Here is a 24,043-nt window from a genome sequence, read left to right as displayed (position 1 = left end):
CACACACACACACACAGAAAAACAAAGCTCAACAGCAGAATCAATGCTAATCCACACCATATAAAATACACACTTTAATGTTTTACTCATATAAAACAATGGGCCTCATTTATCACACTGGATACGAATTAATTTCTTCATAAATAGTGTGTAGGAGCATTTACACAAGAACTCTTTAATGTGCAAATTAAAATGTAATGTTATGGAACATTTACAGGATGTTGAGAGAAAAGGTTGATGAGGTGTTGGATTGGAGTTAAATGGGCGTGGCCACTCAGCACAAGAGCTAGCTCTTTATGTATGTGCATAGCTGCTTTATCTGCTCTTTATTCTGACCCTCAACCCAGTGTTTCTCCACCAACACCTCACTGTCCTCACTGTCCTTATGTAAATGTGCTTTTTTGTTTTTTTTATTTGTATTAAATTTGCAAAGATTTCAAACAAACGTCTTTCATGTTGTCATAATGTGGTATTGTTTGTAGAATTTTGAGGAAAATAATTAATTTAATGCATTTTGGAATAAGGCTGTAACATAACAAAATGTGGGAAAAGTGACGTGCTGTCAATACTTTCCGGATGCACTGTGTGTATATGTGTGTATATGTGTGTATATGTATGTATGTATATATATATATATATATATATATATATATATATATATATATATATATATATATATATATATATATATATATATATATATATATATACATACATATACACACACACATATATATATATATATATATATATATATATATATATATATATATATATATATATATATATGGGTGAGATGGGGCTGCAGGGGTGGTGGAACTACCTCCCTGAAATGAGTTTTTCAAGGTGGGATGCCAGCATAAAATTAAGATAAGAAATTAATCGATGTCTCCCGGCCACAGCTGAAACGCGCGCACAGACAGCCGCCTCATCATGAGAGTACTGAACTGAGTTCTCTTTAGAGGCTTATTATGCTTGGACGGTGAAATAAATACACACACATCATGTCAAAACGCAGGCCTGGCCGAGTATTCATGCAAACACAGTCGGTTATGATTTAAGTGAATGTAAACAGTTGGGGAAAAATCAGAGGTGTGTCAATACAGTATATTAGGTCTGTGCATTAGGTCTTAAAGTGACAGCAGTCTAATAAACCTGCTGCTGTCTGTGTCATTAATGTTCATCAAACAACAAAACACAGAGAAAATCACTCACTCACTCATTTGACTGATAACTTCAGTAAATCTAATAAGAATCACTGTATATGTCATACAGTGAAGTTAATTTCATTTTACATTTAATTGCTTTATTCAGTTTCTGTAGTATTTCTTACTTGAATACTACTGATAGACCTACCTAAGAAAACACATCGTTATCGTGAAACGTATCGTGTAGTCATATCGCCCGCCCCAAAATATTAACATTTGGTAATTCCAGTCTTGAATTTCACATAAAATGTGAAATGTACTTCTTAATGTAGTAAATCTCATAAACCCTGCTGATGTTTTTTATTATTTTAGAAATTAAAAAGAAAAAAGTTACAAGAACAGAGCTGTGTTCAGAAATGAGTTTGTTGTGATTCCTAGACAGATTACAAGCAATAATAAAGCATGAAGCTTGTTGTTATAACATGCTGCTGAATGTAACTCTACTCTGTACTCTCTCACTCAGACTATATAACTGTGGGGGAGAGGCATCAAATCATTGAAATGTAACTCGAACTGGAAGACACAATATTGTGTGATATAATAACAAAACAGCTTCATTTGTATTTTCATACACTTGTAATCTAATAAAAGTTCTATAAATACCTCTATATCCATTTTTTTTATTGAAAGCATTTTTGATAGGAAACTAGTTGAGGTGCTGATGACATGAAATAAAAATATTAAATTGCATTGGCAAGATGTAATAGAGGTATTTTTTGTTACAGTTATGTAGCAATTGGTTTGTGAAGGTTAAAATACTAATTTAACAGCTCAGTGTTGAGTTTACAACTGCAATTTCAAATCTTTTTTCAATGTAATTACTTTCTGGACTCGGCCAGAATCGACTCGGATTTAAGTCTAACTCGGCCCCTTTTGGACTCTTGATTGGTTAAGGACTTGGTCTCGATTCAGATTCGACAAAGATGGACTTGGAGCCAACACTACTAAATATATTTAAAAAGCAGCTTCAACACATTTATTTACCTTGGCTTTCAATTAGGCCTCTTCATTTTAGCCTTAAAACTGTTTTTTTTTTTTTTTTTTTTAAATTTCATAATGATCTAATTTAAAAAATATTTTCTGTTTGATTATTTAATTATTTCTTAAGGAATTTTTAGGTTTTAATATTGTATTTTTATCTTTAATGTTCTGTTGCAATAATTTTGTTTTAAGGGGGACCTATTATGCAAAATTCACTCTTAAATGGTGTTTGAACATAAATGTGTGTTGGCAGAAAGTGTCCACAACCACCCTACAATGGTAAAAATCCACCCAGTCCTTTTTTATATTCCCAATAAATCATAAACAGAGTCTCAAAATGAGCCGCTTTTGTTTTCGTCCTAACATGATGTCACGTTGGAACAAGCCCCGCCCAGGGACTCTGCCCTATTAGCATAGCTCCTCCCCTGAGTGAGCTGCACACAATCGGTCATGTTCTCCGCGCTGGAGCAGCTGCAGTGATGAGAAGAATGTCTCAGCTTCGTAAGCTTTGTAAGTGTTCTGTTGTTGGCTGTAAGAATGAACACGAGAGTCTTCATGTACTCCCGGCATCAGAGACACTGAAGACGCAGTGAAGTTTTATTTTTGACGGAAATGTGCCCCAAAAATACCTAATCATTTCACTCCAGACTGCTTTGTGAACGAGGGTCAATACAAAGCAGGATTTGATAAAAACTTGATTCTCAAGCATGGATCAGTACCCACTGTTCGTGATCCAGTTTCATATCCAGAAGACGGAAATATCGCACTTTATATTTTGGAATGTTTGCAAATCGTTTTTCCGAATGAGCTTGTTAGCAGATTCCATGGCTAATGCGGCTAAAGTGTTAGAGTTATGTCGTCATTTTTATTTTTAACCCGAAAACACACCTTTATTATGCACAATACAGTAAGGTGATTGTCTTTTTGAAAACTGTGTAGGTTTCTGTGAATCATTTTACACCAGGCTGCTTTGTGAATAAGGTTGTTAGCAGATTCCACAGCTAACGTAGAATCAGAAGCAGGAGCTGGTCTTTTCTAGAAATGGGGCGGGGCGCAGCAGGTCATTTGCATTTAAAGAGACACACACCAAAACAGCCTGTTTTTGCTTCCACCCAAAAAGGGGCATTTACAGCAGGGTATAAGATCTGTGGGGTATTTTGGGCAGAAACTTCAGACACATTCTGGGGACACCTGAGACTTATATTACATCTTGTAAAAAGGCTTAAAATAGATCTCCTTTAATATTATATTTATCATTTTATTTTATTTTCCATTGTGAAGCACTTTGAGCTGCATTTTACGGATGAAATGTGCTTCATAATAATAATAATAATTATTATTATTATTATTATTGTTATTATTATTATTATTACTGTTGTTGGGTGTGTGTGTGTGTGTGTGTGTGTGTGTGTGTGTGTGTACCTCAGTGTCTCCAGTGTACAGTGTGGATTCTCCAGTCCAGCAGACAGCAGCTTTACTCCTGAATCCTGCAATTTATTGTAACTCAGGTCCAATTTTCTCAGTCTGGAGGAGTTTGAGCTGAGAACTGAGGACAGAACTCTACAGCTTTCCTCTGTCAGATTACATTCCCACAGCCTGGAAGAGAAATGATGAAGTGTGAGATTTATTTATCTGATTGTGAAATGAGGTGTTTCCATCAGGTGGGAAATAAAGTGTTTACCTGAATACAAGGTTCTAATGTCAGGATAAAAAACAGCCTGTGTATAAACAAAAACTAGTATTGGCATGTTATTAAAGTAAATGTGTGTGTAATGTACACTGATCTACACCGTGTAGAAATAAATGTACTTTGTTCTGATGTGAGAAGTGATGTAGATATTTCAGCATTAACACAAAGCTGAGTTTCACAGAGACGCTAAAACTGTTGGAGTTCATTGTTCTTTGGAGCTTAATCTAACTTTCACACACATACTGTACAAATCACATAACACACACACACACACAGAAAAACAAAGTGCAACAGCAGAAACAATGCTAATCCACACCATATAAAATAAACACTTTAATGTTTACTCATAAAACACTGGGCCTCATTTATCACACTGGATACGAAATAATTTCTTCATAAACAGTGTGTAGGAGCATTTACACAAGAACTCTTTAATGTGCAAATTAAAATGTAATGTTATGGAACATTTACAGGATGTTGAGAGAAAAGGTTGATGAGGTGTTGGATCGGAGTTAAATGGGCGTGGCCACTCAGCACAAGAGCTAGCTCTTTATGCATGTGCATAGCTGCTTTATCTGCTCTACTTCCACATTCATCAGGCACTTATGGAGGAGTTCTGGACTGAGCTGGAGCTTGGGGAAATAGCATCAACACTGGACGAGTGCGCTCATTCTTCTTCCTGTATTCATTTCTCTGTAAGAAAACTACTTCATCTGAGAGGACGAGTCTACTGGTGTTTGCCTAAATTTCCACAACAGTAATCCAAGAAAGCAAGTGGCAGATGTGGTAAGAGTGACACAGCGCACATTCTGATTGGTCTTTCTTTGTGCTAACTAATCTATCACTTTTCTCGTTAGGCGGGCTTTACAGTCGACCTCTCTCTCTCTCCGTGAGGTGGGGAGGTGGGAGGTAGCCGCTGAAGTCACCTCCTTGAAATGAGTTTTGGCATGGTTACGTTGACATCTGGGGAACCAACTGTTGTCAAAGCCAAGAAACCTGGAACTGTGGAGAGCCTGCAGTCAAAAAGGGAAAGCAACAGAGCCTGTGCTAAAACGAGAATAAATATAGGTGTGGCTTTTGAGAGGTGGTGAAAACTGAGATCTGAAGGAATTGAAGACAGAGATGCTTTTTTCCTGTTAAACAGGTCAGACATTTCAGTAGCTCAATAGGTAGCTAGCTAACTTGATTCAGCTGTTTGTTTGTTTTGCTATGGTCAGTGTGGTATACTGCACTTATTTCCTGCTAGCTATGAGAGAGAGCAACTCTCCTCTACTTCAAGAAAACCGTATCCACCTCCACCTCCACTGTCGAGTATTGGAGCTAATATACAACACACGAGTACCTCAGTGTTGCCAAGTCTCACGAGACAAATAAGCAACTGCAGATTCAAAAACAAGCCCAATATTATTATATCCTGTTACAGGCTCAATGTAAACAGACTCAATAAATGAGCCTACAACATATTAAACTGAAACCACTCGCAGTTTAAAACTAGGACTGCAACTAACGATTATTTTCACAATTGATTTGTTGGCCGATGATTATTTAACTTACTGTTTATTTAATTTTTTTTCAATTTTTTTCCCAATTAATCATATGGGGGGCAACCTGTCAGTGCCATTTTTTCATTTATTTAAAATAAAATCCACAACCTGAGTGCTACAAATATAAACTTAAGACTAAAACTTTACACAACTGTCTGAACCCAATACACACAGACACACACCAGAATATATATTATTCATTTAAATTAAATTACATTTTTATTCATTATTAATGTTAAATATGAATAAAATAAAGTAGCATATATAGAAATGACTGTTGAATATATAGCCTATAATTGTTGTGGAGTGAGGGGTTCCTTGTGAATTGTTCGAAATATGCTAGGTGTCCAAAGCACACAAAAGGTTGAGAACCACTGGTCTAGTGTATGGATTTTAGAAAGGTAAAATCGTCTCAAATGGAACACGTTAGTTTTTACTAACCTGAAAGTTTGCCCCCATCCGATTAATCGAAAATGAATTCGCCAACTAAATGATTATGAAAATTATTGTTAGCGGCATATATATATATATATATATATATATATATATATATATATATATATACACACACACACACACACACACACACACACATATATACATATACACACACACACATACTGAATACACACACACACACACACACACACAGTATCTCACAATTGAGTACACCCCTCACATTTTTGTAAATATTTGATTATATCTTTTCATGTGACAACACTGAAGAAATGACACTTTGCTACAATGTAAAGTAGTGAGTGTACAGCTTGTGTAACAGTGTAAATTTGCTGTCCCCTCAAAATAACTCAACACACAGCCATTAATGACTAAACCTCTGGCAACAAAAGTGAGTACACCCATAAGTGAAAATGTAAAATTAGGCCCAATTAGCCATTTTCCCTCCCCAGAAACTTCACAGACACATTCTGGGGACACCTGAGACTTATATTACATCTTGTAAAAAGGCTTAAAATACAGTGCATCCGGAAAGTATTAGTATTAACAGCGCTTCACTTTTCCCACATTTTGTTATGTTACTACCTTATTCCAAAATGGATTAAATTAATTATTTCCCTCAAAATTCTAAAAACAATACTCCATAATGACAACGTGAAAGAAGTTTCTTTGAAATCTTTGCAAATTTATTAAAAATAAAAAACAAAAAAAAGCACATTTACATAAGTATTCACAGCCTTTGCTCAATACTTTGTTGAAGCACCTTTGGCACCAATTACAGCTTCAAGTCTTTTTGAGAATGATGCTACAAGCTTGGCACACCTATTTTTGGGCAGTTTCTCCCATTCTCCTTTGCCGGACCTCTCAAGCTCCATCAGGTTGGATGGGGAGCGTTGGTGCACAGCCATTTTCAGATCTCTCCAGAGATGTTCAATCGGGTTCAAGTCTGAGCTCTGGCTGGGCCACTCAAGGTCATTCACAGAGTTGTCCTGTAGCCACTCCTTTGTTATCTTGGCCTTTGTTATCCAACCTTCGCCCCAGTCTGAGGTCCAGAGTGCTCTGGAGCAGGTTTTCATCAAGGATGTCTCTGTACATTGCTGCATTCGTCTTTCCTCGATCCTGACTAGTCTCCCAGTTCCGGAAAAACATCCCCACAGCATGATGCTGCCACCATCATGCTTCACTGCAGGGATGGTAGTGGCCAGGTGATGAGTGGTGCCTGGTTTCCTCCAGACATAACGCTTGCCATTCAGGCCAAAGAGTTCAATCTCTGTTCAGTCTTTGGTCTGAGAGTCCTTCAGGTGCCTTTTGGCAAACTCCAGGCGGGCTGTCATGTGCCTTTTACTGAGGAGTGTCTTCCATCTGGCCACTCTACCATTCAGGCCTGATTGATGGAGTTCTGCAGAGATGGTTGTTCTTCTGGAAGGTTCTCCTCTCTCCATAGAGACACGCTGGAGCTCTGTCAGAGTGACCATCGGGTTTTTGGTCACCTCCCTGACTAAGACCCTTCTCCCCCGATCGCTCAGTTTGCCCAGTGGCCAACTCTAGGAAGAATCCTGATGGTTCCAGACTTCTTCCATTTATGGATGATGGAGGCCACTGTGCTCGGACCTTCAATGCTGCAGAAATGTTCCTGTACCCTTCCCTAGATCTGTGCCTCGATACAATCCTATCTCGGAGGTCTACAGACAGTTCCTTGGACTTCATGGCTTGGTTTGTGCTCTGACATGCATTGTTAACTGTGGGGCCTTATATAGACAGGTGTGTGCCTTTCCAAATCATGTCCAATCAACTGAATTTACCACAGGTGGACTCCAATCGAGTTGTAGAATCATCTCAAGGATGATCAGTGGAAACAGGATGCACCTGAGCTCAATTTTGAGTTCATGGCAAAGGCTGTAAATACTTATGTAAATGTGCTTTTTTTGTTTTTTTATTTTTAATACATTTGAAAAGATTTCAAACAAACTTCTTTCATGTTGTCATTATGGGGTATTGTTTGTAGAATTTTGAGGAAAATAATGAATTTAATCCATTTTGGAATAAGGCTGTAGCATAACAAAATGTGGGAAAAGTGAAGCGCTGTGAATACTTTCCGGAAGCACTGTATGTCTCCTTTACTATTATATTTGTGATTTTATTTTATTTTCCATTGTGAAGCACTTGAGCTGCATTTTATGTATGAAATGTGCTATATAAATAAAGTTATTATTATTATTATTATTATTATTATTATTATTATTATTACTGTTGTTGGTGTGTGTGTGTGTACCTCAGTGTCTCCAGTGTACAGTGTGGATTCTCCAGTCCAGCAGAGAGCAGCTTCACTCCTGAATCCTGCAGGTTATTCTTACTCAGGTTCAGTTCTCTCAGTCTGGAGGAGTTTGAGCTGAGAACTGAAGACAGAACTCTACAGCTTTCCTCTGTCAGATTACACTCCCGCAGCCTGGAAGAGAAATGATGAAGTGTTAGATTTATTTATCTGATTGTGAAATGAGGTGTTTCCATCAGGTGGGAAATAAAGTGTTTACCTGAATACAAGGTTCTAATGTCAGGATAAAAATATAAAATGAACAGCCTGTGTATAAACAATAAACTAGTATTGGCATGTTATTAAAGTAAATTTGTGTGTAATGTACACTGATCTACATGCTGTAGAAATAAATGTACTTTGTTCTGATGTGAGAAGTGATGTAGATATTTCAGCATTAACACAAAGCTGAGTTTCACAGAGACGCTAAAACTTTTGGAGTTCATTGTTCTTTGGCGCTTAATCTAACTTTCACACACATACAAATCACCTAACACTAACACACACACACACACACACACACACACACACACACACACACACACACACACACACACACAGAAAAACAAAGCGCAGCAGCAGAAACAATGCTAATCCACACCATATAAAATACACACTTGAATGTTTTACTCATATAAAACACTGGGCCTCATTTATCACACTGGATACGAATTAATTTCTTCATAAACAGTGTGTAGGAGCATTTACACAAGAACTCTTTAATGTGCAAATTAAAATGTAATGTTATGGAACATTTACAGGATGTTGAGAGAAAAGGTTGATGAGGTGTTGGATCAGAGTTAAATGGGCGTGGCCACTCAGCACAAGAGCTAGCTCTTTATGTATGTGCATAGCTGCTTTATCTGCTCTTTATTCTGACCCTCAACCCAGTGTTTCTACACCAACACCTCACTGTCCTCTACTTTCACATTCATCAGGCACTTATGGAGGAGTTCTGGACTGAGCTGGAGCTTGGGGAAATAGCATCAACACTGGATGAGCGCACTCATTCTTCTTCCTGTATTCATCTCTCTGTAAGAAAACTACTTCATCTGAGAGGACGAGTCTACTGGTGTTTGTCTAAATTTCCACGACAGTAAACCGAGAAAGCAAGTGGCAGATGTGGTAAGAGTGACACAGCGCGCATTCTGATTGGTCTCTCTTTGTGCTAACTAATCTATCACTTTTCTCGTTAGGCGGGCTTTACAGTCGACCTCTCTCTCTCCGTGAGGTGGGGAGGTGGGAGGTAGCCGCTGAAGTCACCTCCTTGAAATGAGTTTTGGCATGGTTACGTTGACATCTGGGGAACCAACTGTTGTCAAAGCCAAGAAACCTGGAACTGTAGAGAGCCTGCAGTCAAAAAGGGAAAGCGACAGAGCCCGTGCTAAAACGAGAATAAACATGGCTTTTGAGAGGTGGTGAAAACTCAGAGATCTGAAGGGATTGAAGACTGACAGAGATGCTTTTTTCCTGTTAAAAAGGTCAGACATTTCAGTAGCTCAATAGGTAGCTAGCTAACTTGATTCAGCTGTTTGTTTGTTTTGCTATGGTCAGTGTGGTAAACTGCACTTATTTTCTGCTAGCTATGAGGGAGAGCAACTCTCCTCTATTTCAAGAAAACCGTATCCACCTCCACTGTCGAGTATTGGAGCTAATATACAACATACGAATACCTCAGTGTTGCCAAGTCTCATGAGACAAATAAGCAACTGCAGCTTCAAAAACAAGCCCAATATTATTATATCCTGTTACAGGCTCAATGTAAACAGAGCCTGGAGCTATTTCATTTCTCATTTTATTTATATTTAATGAAGTTATTATAATATCTTTTTCTATATTAAATGATTTATTTATAACTAAGTACATTTTCTGTCTTTACATTTTAGTAGTTTTATTTTTGTTTGTTTATCAGTTTTAGATGGGTTCCCCAGTACAGTGTCCATGTCTGCTGATAATATTGTGTTTTGGGGGGGATTAAATCAAAACATGAAAACTGGAGTTGACTTTTCTAGTGATATCTGGCAACCGTGAGTTTAAATGAAGTGAATTATAATTAGTGAAGGAGAGCGACAGCATACTGTATGTTTACAGACTGAACACTTGCTACTCTTGATTATGATTGGTGAGGAATTTTTTAATGAAGCTTGAATTAAACCCACCTTATAGCGTGTTAATGTCATGATTTCCTCTCGCGCAAAGTGCTGGAGCTCGAAGCGAAGACTAAAATGCTAACTCCGTTTTGGGGTTTTGACACTACAAAATGACGTCATCCCCGCGCCACTCTATGGTGAATGGCTGTAAGTGTAGGAAGCGCTTGCTTTGATCTGCGACAGAGTTTTCTATTAGCGGAGGACAAACTTTAAACGTGAATATCGCAGTCGATCATGTTCATTTAATCGTGGGCAGTCAAAATCGTAATCACGATCGCTATTCGATTAATTGTGCAGCCCTAATATATTATGCTTGTTTTTTTGTTATAACCTGCAGTAATTGAGGGAGGGTGAATTATATTGGAGTTGGGGTGCTCGAGTCGAATTATGAACGAATTCGGACTCCTCACACACTCAAGTAAATTTGTACTCAAACTCGACACGGACTCGAATATTTTGGACTCTGAAGTTTTTCTGAGTACAGTCGAGTCCACGTCACGTGTAACATGAAAAGAAAGATAAAATATAAATAACATCATAAACAGACATCACACCTCTCCCGGAAGTTCCGGCAGTCTCCCGTATACTGATAGCGGCTCCCTGACGGCCGAAAATCATATACAATATCCCGGAAATTGATTTTTTTTAGAGCGCTCGAGAGACCAGTAGGCATAGAGAGGGGAAAGGGGGGCGGGGCACAGCAGCTCATTTGCATTTAAATAGACACACACCAAAACAGCCTGTTTTTGCTTCCACCCAAAAAGGGGCATTTACAGCAGGGTACAGCAGGGTACAGCAGGGTAAAACAACAAAGCACCTGGTCTTGACCAAATCTCGGCAGAAATGCTGAAAGCGGGTGGTGATGAAGTTGTACGGGTGCTCACTACGCTGCTCAATGACTGCTGGCACATGGAACGTGTCCCAAATGACTGGAGACAGGGTGTCATCGTCAAATTACCTAAGAAAGGTAATCTCGCAGACTGTAACAATTGGAGAGGCATCACCCTTCTGTCTGTCCCAGGCAAGGTATTTTGTCTCGTCCTCCTCAAACGGATACTGCGAGCAGTCGATCAGGCTCTACAGGAAGAACAGGCCGGGTTTAGAAGCGGTCGGTCGTGCACTGAACAAATCTTTGCTCTTCGAAACATCATTGAACAAAGCTCCGAATATCAGAAACCGCTCTTGGTCAACTTTATAGACTTTAAGAAGGCGTTTGACAGCGTCCACCGGAAATCGCTTTGGAACATCGCACGGCTATATGGCATTCCACAGCGGTTTATCGCCATTTTCCAGAACTTATATCAGGATTCTAGCTGTTGCATCCGGACGGACACAGGTCATACTGCCTTTTTCACCATCGAGACTGGAGTCAGACAGGGCTGCATTCTTTCACCATTCTTTTTCCTCATGATGATGGACTTCGTCATGCGACGAGCACTAACACAGCCAGCGTCTGGAATTCCGTGGACAGGCCAGGGACGCCTGACCGACCTGCAATTCGCCGACGATATTGTGCTAATGGCGCAGAATGGGAAAGTCTTACAGGAGATGACCACTAGCCTGGAGCACGAAGCAGCCAAAGTTGGGTTACGGATCAGCACTGACAAGACCAACGTCATGGCCGTCGGCCGGATGATGCCGGTGCGGATCACGGTGAGCAACCAGCTGATCGAAGAAGTCAAACAGTTCACCTACCTTGGCAGCATTGTGGCTGCGGATGGTGGGACTAACGTGGATGTCAATCGCAGAATGGGCAGAGCATTTGCAGTCTTCCAACAGCTACAACCGATTTGGGCTAGGCGAACTATCCACACCAACAGCAAACTTCGCCTGTTTAATAGCATCATCATATCAACCGCCATCTATGCATCTGAAACTTGGAAGAGCTCGAGGGCAGTCATCCACAAGCTGAATGTGTTTCAACAACGATGCCTGAGAAGAATACTCGGTGTATCATACCGTGATCGTATTTCAAATGAAGAAATTCTAAGAAGAACAAACTCCCGCAGCCTGGCAGAAATGGTCGTAGAGCGAAGAATGCGCTTTGCAGGACACATTCTACGGATGTCTGACCAACGCCACGCAAAGATCGCGCTGCGCTGGATGCCGCCACGGGGGAAGAGAAGAGTAGGGCGGCCGCGGAATACTTGGCGACGAACATTCATGGAAGATCTACGAGCGCTCGATGTCAAGTGGGAAGATGTGGAAATCGACGCTTCCGACCGAGCCCGCTGGCGAATGCTTGTTGCCCGATGCGCCCCGCTGCGCGGACGGAACTAACTAACTAACAGCAGGGTATAAGATCTGTGGGGTAATTTGGGCTGAAACTTCACAGACACATTCTGGGGACACCTGAGACTTATATTACATCTTGTAAAAAGGCTTAAAATAGGTCTCCTTTAATATTTCATTTTATTTTCCACTGTGTGTTACGCCACGGCCAGCAGAGGTCACTGCGGCACGACCTCTGACTGGTCACGTGACTCTTTTGTTTTCGTTTGCTTCCTGCTTGGACATTAATATAAGTCTGATTTGCCCCAGGTGTTAATGTTTTTGTTTAATTATGTTTGTTATTTAAGCCCCCCCGTGTGACTGCGCACATCGCGCAGTATTGTATTTGGTTTACGTTCGTCAAGTCAAGGAAGTGTAATGGTATGTGCTAATGTGTAGCATGCTAGCGGTCGTAGCTAGATGTCCCGAGTTTGTATAGTCAGTAGAGACCGCGCTTCCTGTATTTGTTGTCTGCGAAATAATAAAGACTTTGACCTGCACCTGCATCCGCCTCCAGTCTCGTTCCGTAACACTGTGGAGCACTTTGAGCTGCATTTTATGTATGAAATGTGCTATATAAATAAAGTTGTTATTATTATTATTATTATTATTATTATTACTGTTGGTTGGTGTGTGTGTGTGTGTGTGTGTACCTCAGTGTCTCCAGTGTACAGAGTGGATTCTCCAGTCCAGCAGACAGCAGCTTCACTCCTGAATTCTGCAGTTTATTGTGACTCAGGTCCAGTTCTCTCAGTCTGGAGGAGTTTGAGCTGAGAACTGAGGACAGAATTCTACAGCTTTCCTCTGACAGTGTACACCCCCATAGCCTGGAAGAGAAATTATGAATTATAAGAACTCTGAACACACAAACACATTATTATAATAAACAAATGCTTTATTAAAGCATTTTTCAAACAAAAAACCCTTCTGTTTTCATTACTTTAAGGATCGCTGTAACTTATTATTATATTTTTTAAAAACAAATAATACTAATTTATTATTAATAAATTTATTATCAGTTACAATGGTCCTTAAAGGACTGAAAACAGAAGGTTTTTTTTGTTTGAACAAATGCTTTATTATAATTGAAACTTGAAACCATTTTTTAATGAAAGTACGTGTTAAAAGGTCTCCAACTAAAAAAATAAATAAAATAAATAAGAAATCTCCCGTTTGAACAAAAAGAAGCAGGATGTCCTGTGGCTTTGTCTGGAAATATTTCGTTGGTGAAACAGAACAGAAACAGACAATAAAATGTAAGGTAATATTAACTTATTCTTTCTGTTAGCATAGCATAAATAAAAATAACATCAGATGTGTGAGCTTTAAAATGTCTAAAATAAATTAATATGTACTGTAGCTGCACAGCCAGACTGCTCCTGTACCTTTAACTATCTCTCTCTCTCTCTCACACACACAATGTCAGATGTTGTATTCATATTGTTCCCATGGTGACAGTGTTATGTTTTTCTTGTTCTCAATTGTGAAGTTCTGTTCAATGTCTCTTTCAAGTAAAAGGAGAAAAGAAAAAGTGCCTTTCACTGGTGTTTAGTTCACAAAGTGATCAAAAAGCAGTCATGAATACATGCAGTTATTTTGTAGAGATCATTTTCATCAGTTTTAGAGAAAAGGTAATAAATGGTGATATAAGGTTTTGTCCATATGGCCCAGATCTCAGTGCAGACGTAACGTGTAAGTGTAAAAAGTGAAACAATCTTCTGGAACAGTACCAGAGGTTTGTTTAAAGATGATTAGAGTAACTATTAACAAGCATTAATCCAAACAGTGCAGTTCAGTGTTACATTAAAATAACAAACCATGCAGTAATACATTTATAAATAAAAATACTCACTCAGCTTTTCTGGAGGCTTTGACCACTGACAGCAGCTTCAGAAGACATTCCTCTGATGGGTCATATTTCCTCAAATTAAACTCATCCAGCTCCTGATCTGAGTTCAGTAACACAAACACCAGAGCTGACCACTGAGCAGGAGAGAGTCTGGTTCCACTGAGACGATTGTAACCTCCTCTGTTCAGGTAAGTCTGTACTTCCTGCACTAGAGAATGATCATTCAGTTCATTCAGACAGTGGAACAGATTGATGGATTTCTCTGGAGATGGATTGTTCCTGATCTTCTCCTTGATGTACTCGACTGTTTCCTGTTTGCTGTGAGAGCTGCTTCCTGTCTGTGGCATTAAGCCTCGTAAGAGAGCCTGATTGGACTCCAGGGAGAGACCCAGAAGGAAGCGGAGGAACAGGTCCAGGTGTCCATTCTCACTCTGTAAGGCCTTGTCCACTGCACTCCTGAGGAAATCAGACATGTTTGACTTTCTGAAAAGATCAGACAGATCAGTGGTTTGTTGTTCTGTTACACTTCTGCTGATGAAGCACAGAAATGTGTATAAAGCAGCCAGAAACTCCTGAACACTCAGATGTACAAAGCTGAACACCTTCCCCAGGTGAAGCCCAAACTCCTCTCTGAAGATTTGGGTACACACTCCTGAGTACACTGCCACTTCTCCAACATCAATGCCACACTCTCTCAGGTCTTCCTCATAGAAGATCAGGTTTCCTTTCTCCAGCTGTTGGAAAGCCAGTTTCCCCAGTGCCAGGATACTCTCTCTGGTCTGCTGAGGATCAGGGTCACATTTCTGATGGTACTTTTGGTCCTTGTGTTTGATCTGAAAGATCAGGAAGTGTGAGAACATTTGAGTCAGAGTCTTGGGGACCTCTCCACTCTCTGCTTCACCCAACATTCTCTCTAGAACAGTGGCTGAGATCCAGCAGAAGACTGGGATGTGGCACATGATGTAGAGGCTTCTTGAAGACTTCATGCGTGTGATGATTTTTTTGGCCAGGCTCTGATCACTGATCCTCTTCATGAAGTACTCCTCTTTCTGAGGATCACTGAAGCCTCGTACCTCTGTTACCTGGTCTACACACTCAGGAGGGATCTGATTGGCTGCTCCTGGTCGAGAAGTTATCCAGAGGAGAGCAGAGGGAAGCAGATTCCCCTTGATGAGGTTTGTCAGCAGCACATCCACCGAGGCTGACTCTGTCACATCACACAATCTCTCATTCTTCTGGAAATTTAGAGGAAGTCGACACTCATCCAGACCATCAAAGATCAACACCACTGTGTAGGAGTCTAGTAATTCTAGTTTTCTCATTTCTGGGAAAAAGTGATGAAGAAGCTCCATCAGACTGAGATTTCTCTGCTTCATCAGATTCAGCTCTCGAAAGGGAAGTGGAAACATGAAGGTGACGTCCTGATTTGCTTTTCCTTCAGTCCAGTCCAGAATGAACTTCTGCACAGAGACTGTTTTTCCAATTCCAGCAACTCCTTTAGTCAGCACTCTTCTGATGGACTTGTCTTTAAAGAGCTCGTTACATTTGATGGGCGTCTCCTGTGTTGCTGGTCTCCTGGACGCTGTCTCAATCTGTCTCACCTCATGTTCATTATTGACGTCTCCACTCCAACCCTCTGTGATGTAGAGCTCTGTATAGATCTCATTCAGAAGTGCTGAGCTTCCATGCTGTGAGATTCCTTCATTAATTCTTTTAAACTTCTCTCTCAGGTTGAATTTCAGCTCTGTCTGATACACAGAGGCGAGTTCTAATAAACAAAGTAATAACATGTTTTAAGGAAAAATCACTGAGCACAATATAAAATCCAAAATTCTTTTAAATGCTGCTGTTCATTCCTGATTCATGGACTAAATATTATTGAAGGAACAGGACCACTTTACAGAGTAATCACAAACTGGACCACGAACAGAACAGAAAAGCACCAGATATACATGATACTAAACTCAAACTTCAAACTAAAGGGGTTCATATCTAAAACTATTTCCTCTCTCTAAAGTGAACCTGATGGAATAAAGCCATGACTCAGAGCTCTTACTGTTGTGCAGTGTGTTAGCGAGATCTGTGTGGTTCATGTTCTTCAGGACGTGCAGTGTGATCTTCAGCGCTCCCTCTCTGACACTGTGCAGATCCTCCTCATCCTCCACCTCCCTCTCAGTGCATGCTGGGTAATCTGGACTCAGGAGCTTCCTAAACCTCTTCAGCTCATTCTTTATCAGAGTGATGACTTTGTGTTCCAGCTCCTGGTTAGAAACACACAGGAACACATCTAAATATTACAATGTTAAACACTGAGAGAAGCTTTTATTTTATGAAAAGAAGAAAGGTCTCTTTCTATTACCACAGTTACAACTGAAATTCTGTCTGATTACCCATAATGCTGCTGCACATTGATTAACCTGTGAACTGTCATTATCTTAAATAAAAAAACCTGCAACCTACTCACACACAAGTTACACACATTAAAAAGACACAGACACCTTGAATATGGAGTCCAGCTGTTTTCTGCTGATGTTTGATTTCTTCTTTTGTGGTCTGTGAACAAATAAAACACAAGATGTAATATAGACTATATGTATTCATAGCTGCACAACACACTAATACATACAGAGACAGATATTTAACACTATCCTCTTAACACAATACACTGATTTCAGGGTTTCCTCACTGACACTAACATGTTTATGAATAAAATAGTGATCTAGTCATTAATGTCCCAGATGTAAATGTTGTTGTGTAGCACCACAGACCCTCCAGCTCAGGGACTGCAGGCTGAACTGCACTCTTAAAGCAGTTTTCCTCACTGCCAGTCCGAGAGCTGCAGCACTGCACACTTTAGTGTTTTACTGCTTCAACACCTGATAGAGCTTATGAAGGGCTTCATAATGAGACCAGTGTGTTTGATCAGGTGGAACACTGCTGTAAAACACCTCACTGTACTGACCTCACATCAGGAGAACTGTCTCCGTCTCTGAAGTTATATGGAAGTTCCCTTGAGCAGTCACTCTTCATGGACACACAGCTGGGTTCTGGTGAGTCTGATCTCTTTCCCTCCATCATTCTGTAATTAGAACAGAAATATCAGCGATAATTAATACTCTGCTGTCTCAGCACTGTTACACAATGTGTTCATCATTAAACACCAATAATTCCATCTTATTAATTCAGCTACAGTCTGCACACTTATTCAAACAGGAGACACGCCTCATACCTCAGGAATTACACTGTCAGGAGTCCCAATCACAGATAACTGACTCAGCTGGGTCTTAAAGCCTGTAGAGTTCACTGACTCAAAGCTACGCTGCTCTTCTTCTCCACATTACACAGTCCTTTTTACTCTTCTCTCAGTGAATGATTTCTCTAAACTGTTCTTAGATCAGATCAGTGATATATTCACTGCTATTAAACACCTTACACCAAAGTTTAGTTCCTCTGTAAACTAGTGAGTGTTTAGAGATACAGATCTACATACAGATCAGATTCAGTGTGTTTATATATTATAGCTTTAGATTTAGATACTCACTGTGTTTTTACTCCTGAAATGGTTTATCTTCCCCTCAACACAAAATGGAGCTGCTGACTTTCAACTTCACCTTCTTCCGGTTCTGGCAGAGGGGGTGGGTTTGTACATTTGTCACAGTACACTAAGGGTGGGGACCACTGAAATTAATCTTTGACCTACACCTGTTAAGATAATGACGGTTGATGATGATCTTTGACCTGGCTCAGGAATGTTAGAGGTGTGTGTGTGTGTGTGTGTGTGTGTGTGTGTGTGTGTGTGTGTGTGTGTGAGTAATACACATGACCACACTATATATGAGAATACGTGTGTGTGTATCTGGAATGCATGGGAACCGGATTTAACATAACTATTTTTTATGATGCCAACATAAATTTCCATCCATCCATCCATCTTTTACCATTTACTCCTTTACAGGGTCATGGGGAACCTGGAGCCTATCCCAGGGAGCATCAGGCACAAGGCAGGGTACACCCTGGACAGGGTGCCAATACATCACAGGGCACAATCACACATAAACCTATTCATACACTACGGACACTTTAGACATGCCAATCAGCCTATCATGCATGTCTTTGGACTGGGGGAGGAAACCCCACATTACAGGGAGAACGTGCAAACTCCACACACACGGCCCCGGCAGGACTTGAACCCCGGACTCTGGAGGTCTGAGGCGAACGTGCTAACCAATAAAACAACGTGCGTCCTGACCCCTTTGACCTGTCAGGGTCATTAAATTTTATGATCTTGACCTTTGACCTAGATCTGTCAAAAATAAGGTTACAATATATACAAACTATTCCTCTCTCACCACTTTAGCAGGGTGCTGCATGGCCGTGTATAAAACCCGCATCCTATGAAAAGACACTCTAGCTCTGAGCCATAACAATGCATACACAAATCAGAATAAGACATATTCAACCGTTTCCATTGAATGGCTTGAATATGTCAAAACAACACGTGGCATAAACATTCAGCACCCATTAAACCACGGCGAGATGGTGATTGGAAAATACCATCTCGGTGGTTATTATGAAAAGGATGGCGTCAAATACGCTTTCAAATTGAACGGTTGTATTTTTCAGGGGCACGATTGTCATTATAACCCCAAACATTTATATCCATTATCAAAAGTGCCCTATGGCTTGCTCAGAAGACAATTTGATGACAAAGTCAAAATATTGGAAAAAGCGTATGGTCTGGATGTTGAGGTAATGTGGGAGTGTGATTGGAATAATCTTAAACGGACCGATGTCGCTGTAATGGCCTTTATGTCCACTTACACGCATCCTGAAAGATTGAAACAGCGCAATGCTATATTTCGTGGTCATACTAAGGAATACAAATTGTATCACAAAGCCGACATTAGTAAAAAAAAAAAAAAAAAAAAAAGATATGTCGACTTTACAAGCTTGTATCCCTTTTGCCAGGCCAAAAAATGTTACCCCATAGGACATTCACAAAAAATTTTCAAGGATTTTGTACCTCTTGAAAATTATTATGGGTTCGTCAAAGCTACAGTGCTGCCACCACGAAAACTGCTTCACCCCGTCCTTCCCTATAGGACTGGTGGTAAGCTTACGTTTCCACTCTGTCGTACATGTGCAGAACAGCAGAATCAGACAGACCCATGTGGACATACTGATGAGAAAAGCGCGATTTCAGGCTGTTGGGTCAGCATCAAGCTGTTAGTGTTAGCTGTTAGCTGTCAGTGTTCTAGGAAGACAAATGTATCCTGGCAACACAAAATTTTTTATGGAGTGTTACCAAGATGCAACCAGCAAAACTTTTGGCTATCTGCTGATTGATTATAAAAGAAAAACACCTGAACACTACTGGCTCGGAACAGATGTACTTGCGCCACACCCTGTGGTATATCTCCAGAAAAGAAGATGGCGAAAATGTCGGCCAGACTTTGTAGAAACCTGCCGCTTTTAAAAAATATTAAAAGCAACACCCAAACAAAGACGGATTATTTTACAAACTGTCACAGACAAACTCATTGCGACATTGTGTGAAGTACTTCTCAATGTTCTCTATGGTAATATACCTCTCACATCACAACAATACCAGAAACTCAGAAAAAGGAAAAGCGTGATCAAATTTGTTACAGATAAGAAGATTGGTGTTAAAAGAAAGAGACGAGTAATAAACCAACAGAGGGGCTTTCTTCTACTGCTCTTAAGCATCGCTATTCCTTTCATATCCAACCTGATTGCTTCTAGATAACAGGAATGGAGTATTCATAGATGTTTTTAGTCCCGCAGCATCAGTTGATAAACTAAAGACTGGAAACCCCCGTGATTCTATTCAGCAGGTTGTGGAGAATGATTTGGACATAGCTATAAGAAATACTTTGGAACGATCTGACTTGGACAATTATGAAAAACACGAAGCTGTACACAAGCGTTTTTTAATAGTCGCCAGACAAGGGGACCGTGAAAACAGCACATTAACACTCCCGCAGACTGATCACACTGAAAAAGAAAAGCCATCTGCACCGCCCAGCGTAAACCCCCACGACGATTTAGATAACATAGTGGACGCTGTTTTGAAGAATGTTCCGCAGGTGTGTAAAAAAAATAAAAACGCTCACTACATTTTAGATAAAATGTCTAAAATGAAAGAGGTCACATATTGGGACGATTCGGGGGAGTTTGTGTTTAACGGTAGAACTATTCCCGGCTCACATACTCGATTTAGTTAAAGGCATCACGGCACCGCGAAACATTTCTGATGCCCTAAGACACGTCGGCTGGCTCGAATTTCTGGAGGCTTTTACTACTTTAAACATACCATACTCAACGGTTCCAAACCATTATGTCAGACACGCAATTAACTCTTTCAAAACCAAATCGACTTCGCCTATAACCATCGCGTCTAAGATGCGTAAAAAACAAAAAACAAAACAAAACAGGAAATACTGCAGAGCACACCATCAGCACAAGCAAATTATTCAGATCACCCACTCTTGACACGAGTCAGTGGCTAAGTTTTTAAATCCATGAGTTTTCTAATGTTTATGATATTATCTGTATTGCTGGAGGTGACACATGTATAATAAAAAGTCAAAAGAATAACAAACCAGTTTTGTTTTTATTGAAAAAAAATCTAGTATTAGACAAACATTTCACCTGTCTGAACACAATGAATACATTAGAAAACACTTATTACAATGAACTTTTAGTTTTCATAAAAACACAGGTCATCTGATCATTTTTAATAATATCACCAGTATAAAAAAAGAAATCACATGGTCATAATCATACCGCTTTACCATGTGCTTGAGAAAAAACACAATGATATAAAATCTTGAACTTGTACTGCTGAACCACTCTAGAATCACCGTTTAGAGAGCTTTTGATATTCTGCAGAAAATGATAGTCATCGGTTACCAAAGCTGTCCAAAAAATAAAAATAAAAAAAAAAAAAACACCAAACACCACACACAACCCCACGCTGACCTCATTTATCTAGATGGCTAACCAGTGTTCACCCGGTAGTCTTGAATGATGCGTGTTGATCATCACCATTGACAGTAATTTTCTTAAGGGAGCTTTGGGTAGGTAGTCACACATCCGAGCCATTTAACCAAAACTTATGCAACGAGACTGGGACTGGAAGTAAGTGCAGGATCAAAGTCTCCTAACTACAGTCAGTATACAAGCATACAGGAACCAAGGTCTAAACAAGAACTCGAACTGAAGCATGAAACTTGGAACAAGACTTGAAACCACTACTGCTTATCACAATTACCCACTTCAACAAATACTCATCTGTCACTTAACTATGGCAGGAAACACGAAACTAGACATGGAAAATCATTTAACTAGGATTATGGCCTGAAACAAGAAAATAGACATGGAAATCAATTAACTAGAACTATGGCAGAAAACACAAACCAGCGCAGACCATGGAAACATTACCACGTGGCACTATTCCCCCAAATCAGTATGTAACACTGCACCAAGTGCACAGCAACGCGAGGGGTTTAAAAAACAACTGTGATTTCCTCGAGTGCTGACAGCTGGTACCAATCATTACACTCCCTCGAAAATCAACCAATGACTGAACAGGGTGGAAACCAAACCGAAACAAACCCGAGTGCTCTCCAGCTCTACGTGCACGTCGTCGCCGCAGCGCCATCTGCCGGCTATATTGTGACAAAACCAATGTTTTTCTGCCTTGTTTCTTCTTGTCTAAAATGTTTTCCACTTTAAATGTTTTGTTTTCAAAACATTCACAAATATTTTTTTGTAATTCCTCTTCATAAAAAACACCATCGATGACATCGCCGTCATAATCACACAACCTATAGACGGGACGTTCGCGTGATTTGCATTCTGTTATAATGAAAACCTCGTGTGTATAGTTTTCTTTATAACCTTTTCTGAACGGAGCTCTTACTTTAGTAATTGTAACCATGTCGTCGACTTTATATTTAAATTTGGGGGTTACGGTGGACCCGTCTTTAGGTCCATATAGGTTTTTATACACGGCAGATTCATTTTCTTTGTTCACATCAATAGGTCTTATCTTAATGCTCCTGTGATAGCTGGCGTTGTATCCATCCGTGATGTCTTGTAGAATATCGATATAGCGTTTGGAGTTTGTAGCAGTTAAATATCTCCACATCCGCCCTTTTAAGGTTCTGTTAAACAGTTCGACGATGCACGCTTTTAAATCATGTTTTGAAAATGTTTATTAAAAAATTCTTTCTGATTATCTGTCTGTAGTTTACGGGGCACCCTGCCCTCATCCAGTATAGATTGGAACGCTTTAGACACCTCGACGCCGGATTTGTTTTTTTAAAACCTGAGTCCTCGCATATTTACTAAACATGTCTATGCGCGTCAACAGAAAATGAACGTTGTCGTTTTCCTTAGCGTATGCAGACATATCGACCAGATCGGCCTGAAACTGCATATCAGTACCATAAACAAAAACACGATTTCTTTTGTATTTTAACGGTGCAGTTCTGTGTAGAGTGTACGCATCCTCGCCGGCGAGCCAATCCGAAACTTGTATATCTGTTAAACGAACCACTGTTTCTTTTAAAACGCTGTCTTTTAAACGTTTTTACCACCAAAAGACCCCGCATTTGAAGGTGTGTAATACACTTTCTTCATCGACACTTTAGCCTCCACAAAAGAATAACTCAGATGGTCTTAAATGTCAAAATATTTATTTCAGTAAAAGAACACAAACGTTATCATGCATTATCGAGGGAGTGTAGAAATTTTATACACATCACAGTGTTTTTCTCAACCATATATGCAATAAATGTATCGATTATTTCACAGACAACAGTCTGCTCATTTCTCGACAGAAGGATTACACATTAATCATGCACATATGTACACATACATAAAATGTCTACAATTCTAACACATCTGCCACATTCAGTCACATTTTCTCATTTGTAAGTCGCTTTGGATAAAAGCGTCTGCTAAATGAATAAATGTAAATGTAAATATATCCAGACTGTTTTATATTTTCACATATTTTCCTCTTGTATGAATTCTGTATGATGTATGGATGTTGGAAAAAAATACATTCAGGTTGAAGACAACATTTTTAGAAAATATCGTTTCTGAGCATACAAAATTTACACAGTTTAGGACTGGCGAATGATGCAGAAAACAACAACAAAAACAATTTAAAACAAACTGTCACGATAGCGCCAGCAGAGAGCGCTGAGGCGGCAGCGTGCACGAACACGAGCTTGAGATGCGCATGGACACTACCATTGAGTCAAGTGTTGCCGGCTGTCAGCAATTAAGAGAGTGGTGACTAGTTATTTAAACCTCTCGTTTTGCTGCGCACGTCGCGCGGCATTAACCTGAGCTAAACCGAATCTACCCACACGTTTCGTGACTGGACTAAGAGAGACAACGCTAAAGAGTTCCAGCAAAGCAACACCAAGCCAAGCAAGTTGAGTGTTCCTGTCGGGCCATAGTTGAGGGTTCATGCCATGCCTTAGTTAAGAGTGTTCATGCCATGCCTAAGTTAGATGAGTGTTTCCTACCATAGTTTAAGGAGTGT

The 24,043-nt window shown here is 39.8% G+C and overlaps 1 protein-coding gene and 1 long non-coding RNA gene across 2 annotated transcripts in view; both read right to left on the bottom strand.

The window, feature by feature from the left end:
- Positions 1 to 24,043, bottom strand: part of LOC128634613 (NACHT, LRR and PYD domains-containing protein 12-like) — a 38,473-nt gene that overhangs the window by 2,503 nt on the left and 11,927 nt on the right. The window contains exons 5-7 of the mRNA XM_053685321.1: positions 13,265 to 13,438; positions 8,152 to 8,325; positions 3,612 to 3,785 (exon numbers count right to left, since the gene is read on the bottom strand). Of these exons, the coding sequence (XP_053541296.1) occupies positions 3,612 to 3,785; positions 8,152 to 8,325; positions 13,265 to 13,438 (522 nt within the window). The remainder of the gene's footprint in view (positions 1 to 3,611; positions 3,786 to 8,151; positions 8,326 to 13,264; positions 13,439 to 24,043) is intronic.
- Positions 16,958 to 18,078, bottom strand: LOC128634622 (uncharacterized). Its single transcript, XR_008397782.1, has 3 exons — positions 18,002 to 18,078; positions 17,423 to 17,539; positions 16,958 to 17,013 (listed from the first exon to the last, which is right to left on the bottom strand). It is a non-coding gene; the product is annotated as an uncharacterized LOC128634622 (long non-coding RNA).

The sequence above is a fragment of the Ictalurus punctatus genome, chromosome 13 (genome assembly GCF_001660625.3).
Source record: "Ictalurus punctatus breed USDA103 chromosome 13, Coco_2.0, whole genome shotgun sequence".
In the NCBI taxonomy this organism is placed as follows: domain Eukaryota; kingdom Metazoa; phylum Chordata; class Actinopteri; order Siluriformes; family Ictaluridae; genus Ictalurus; species Ictalurus punctatus.
Note: the sequence above shows the minus strand (reverse complement) of the source record. Positions and strands in the feature narration are given on the sequence as shown.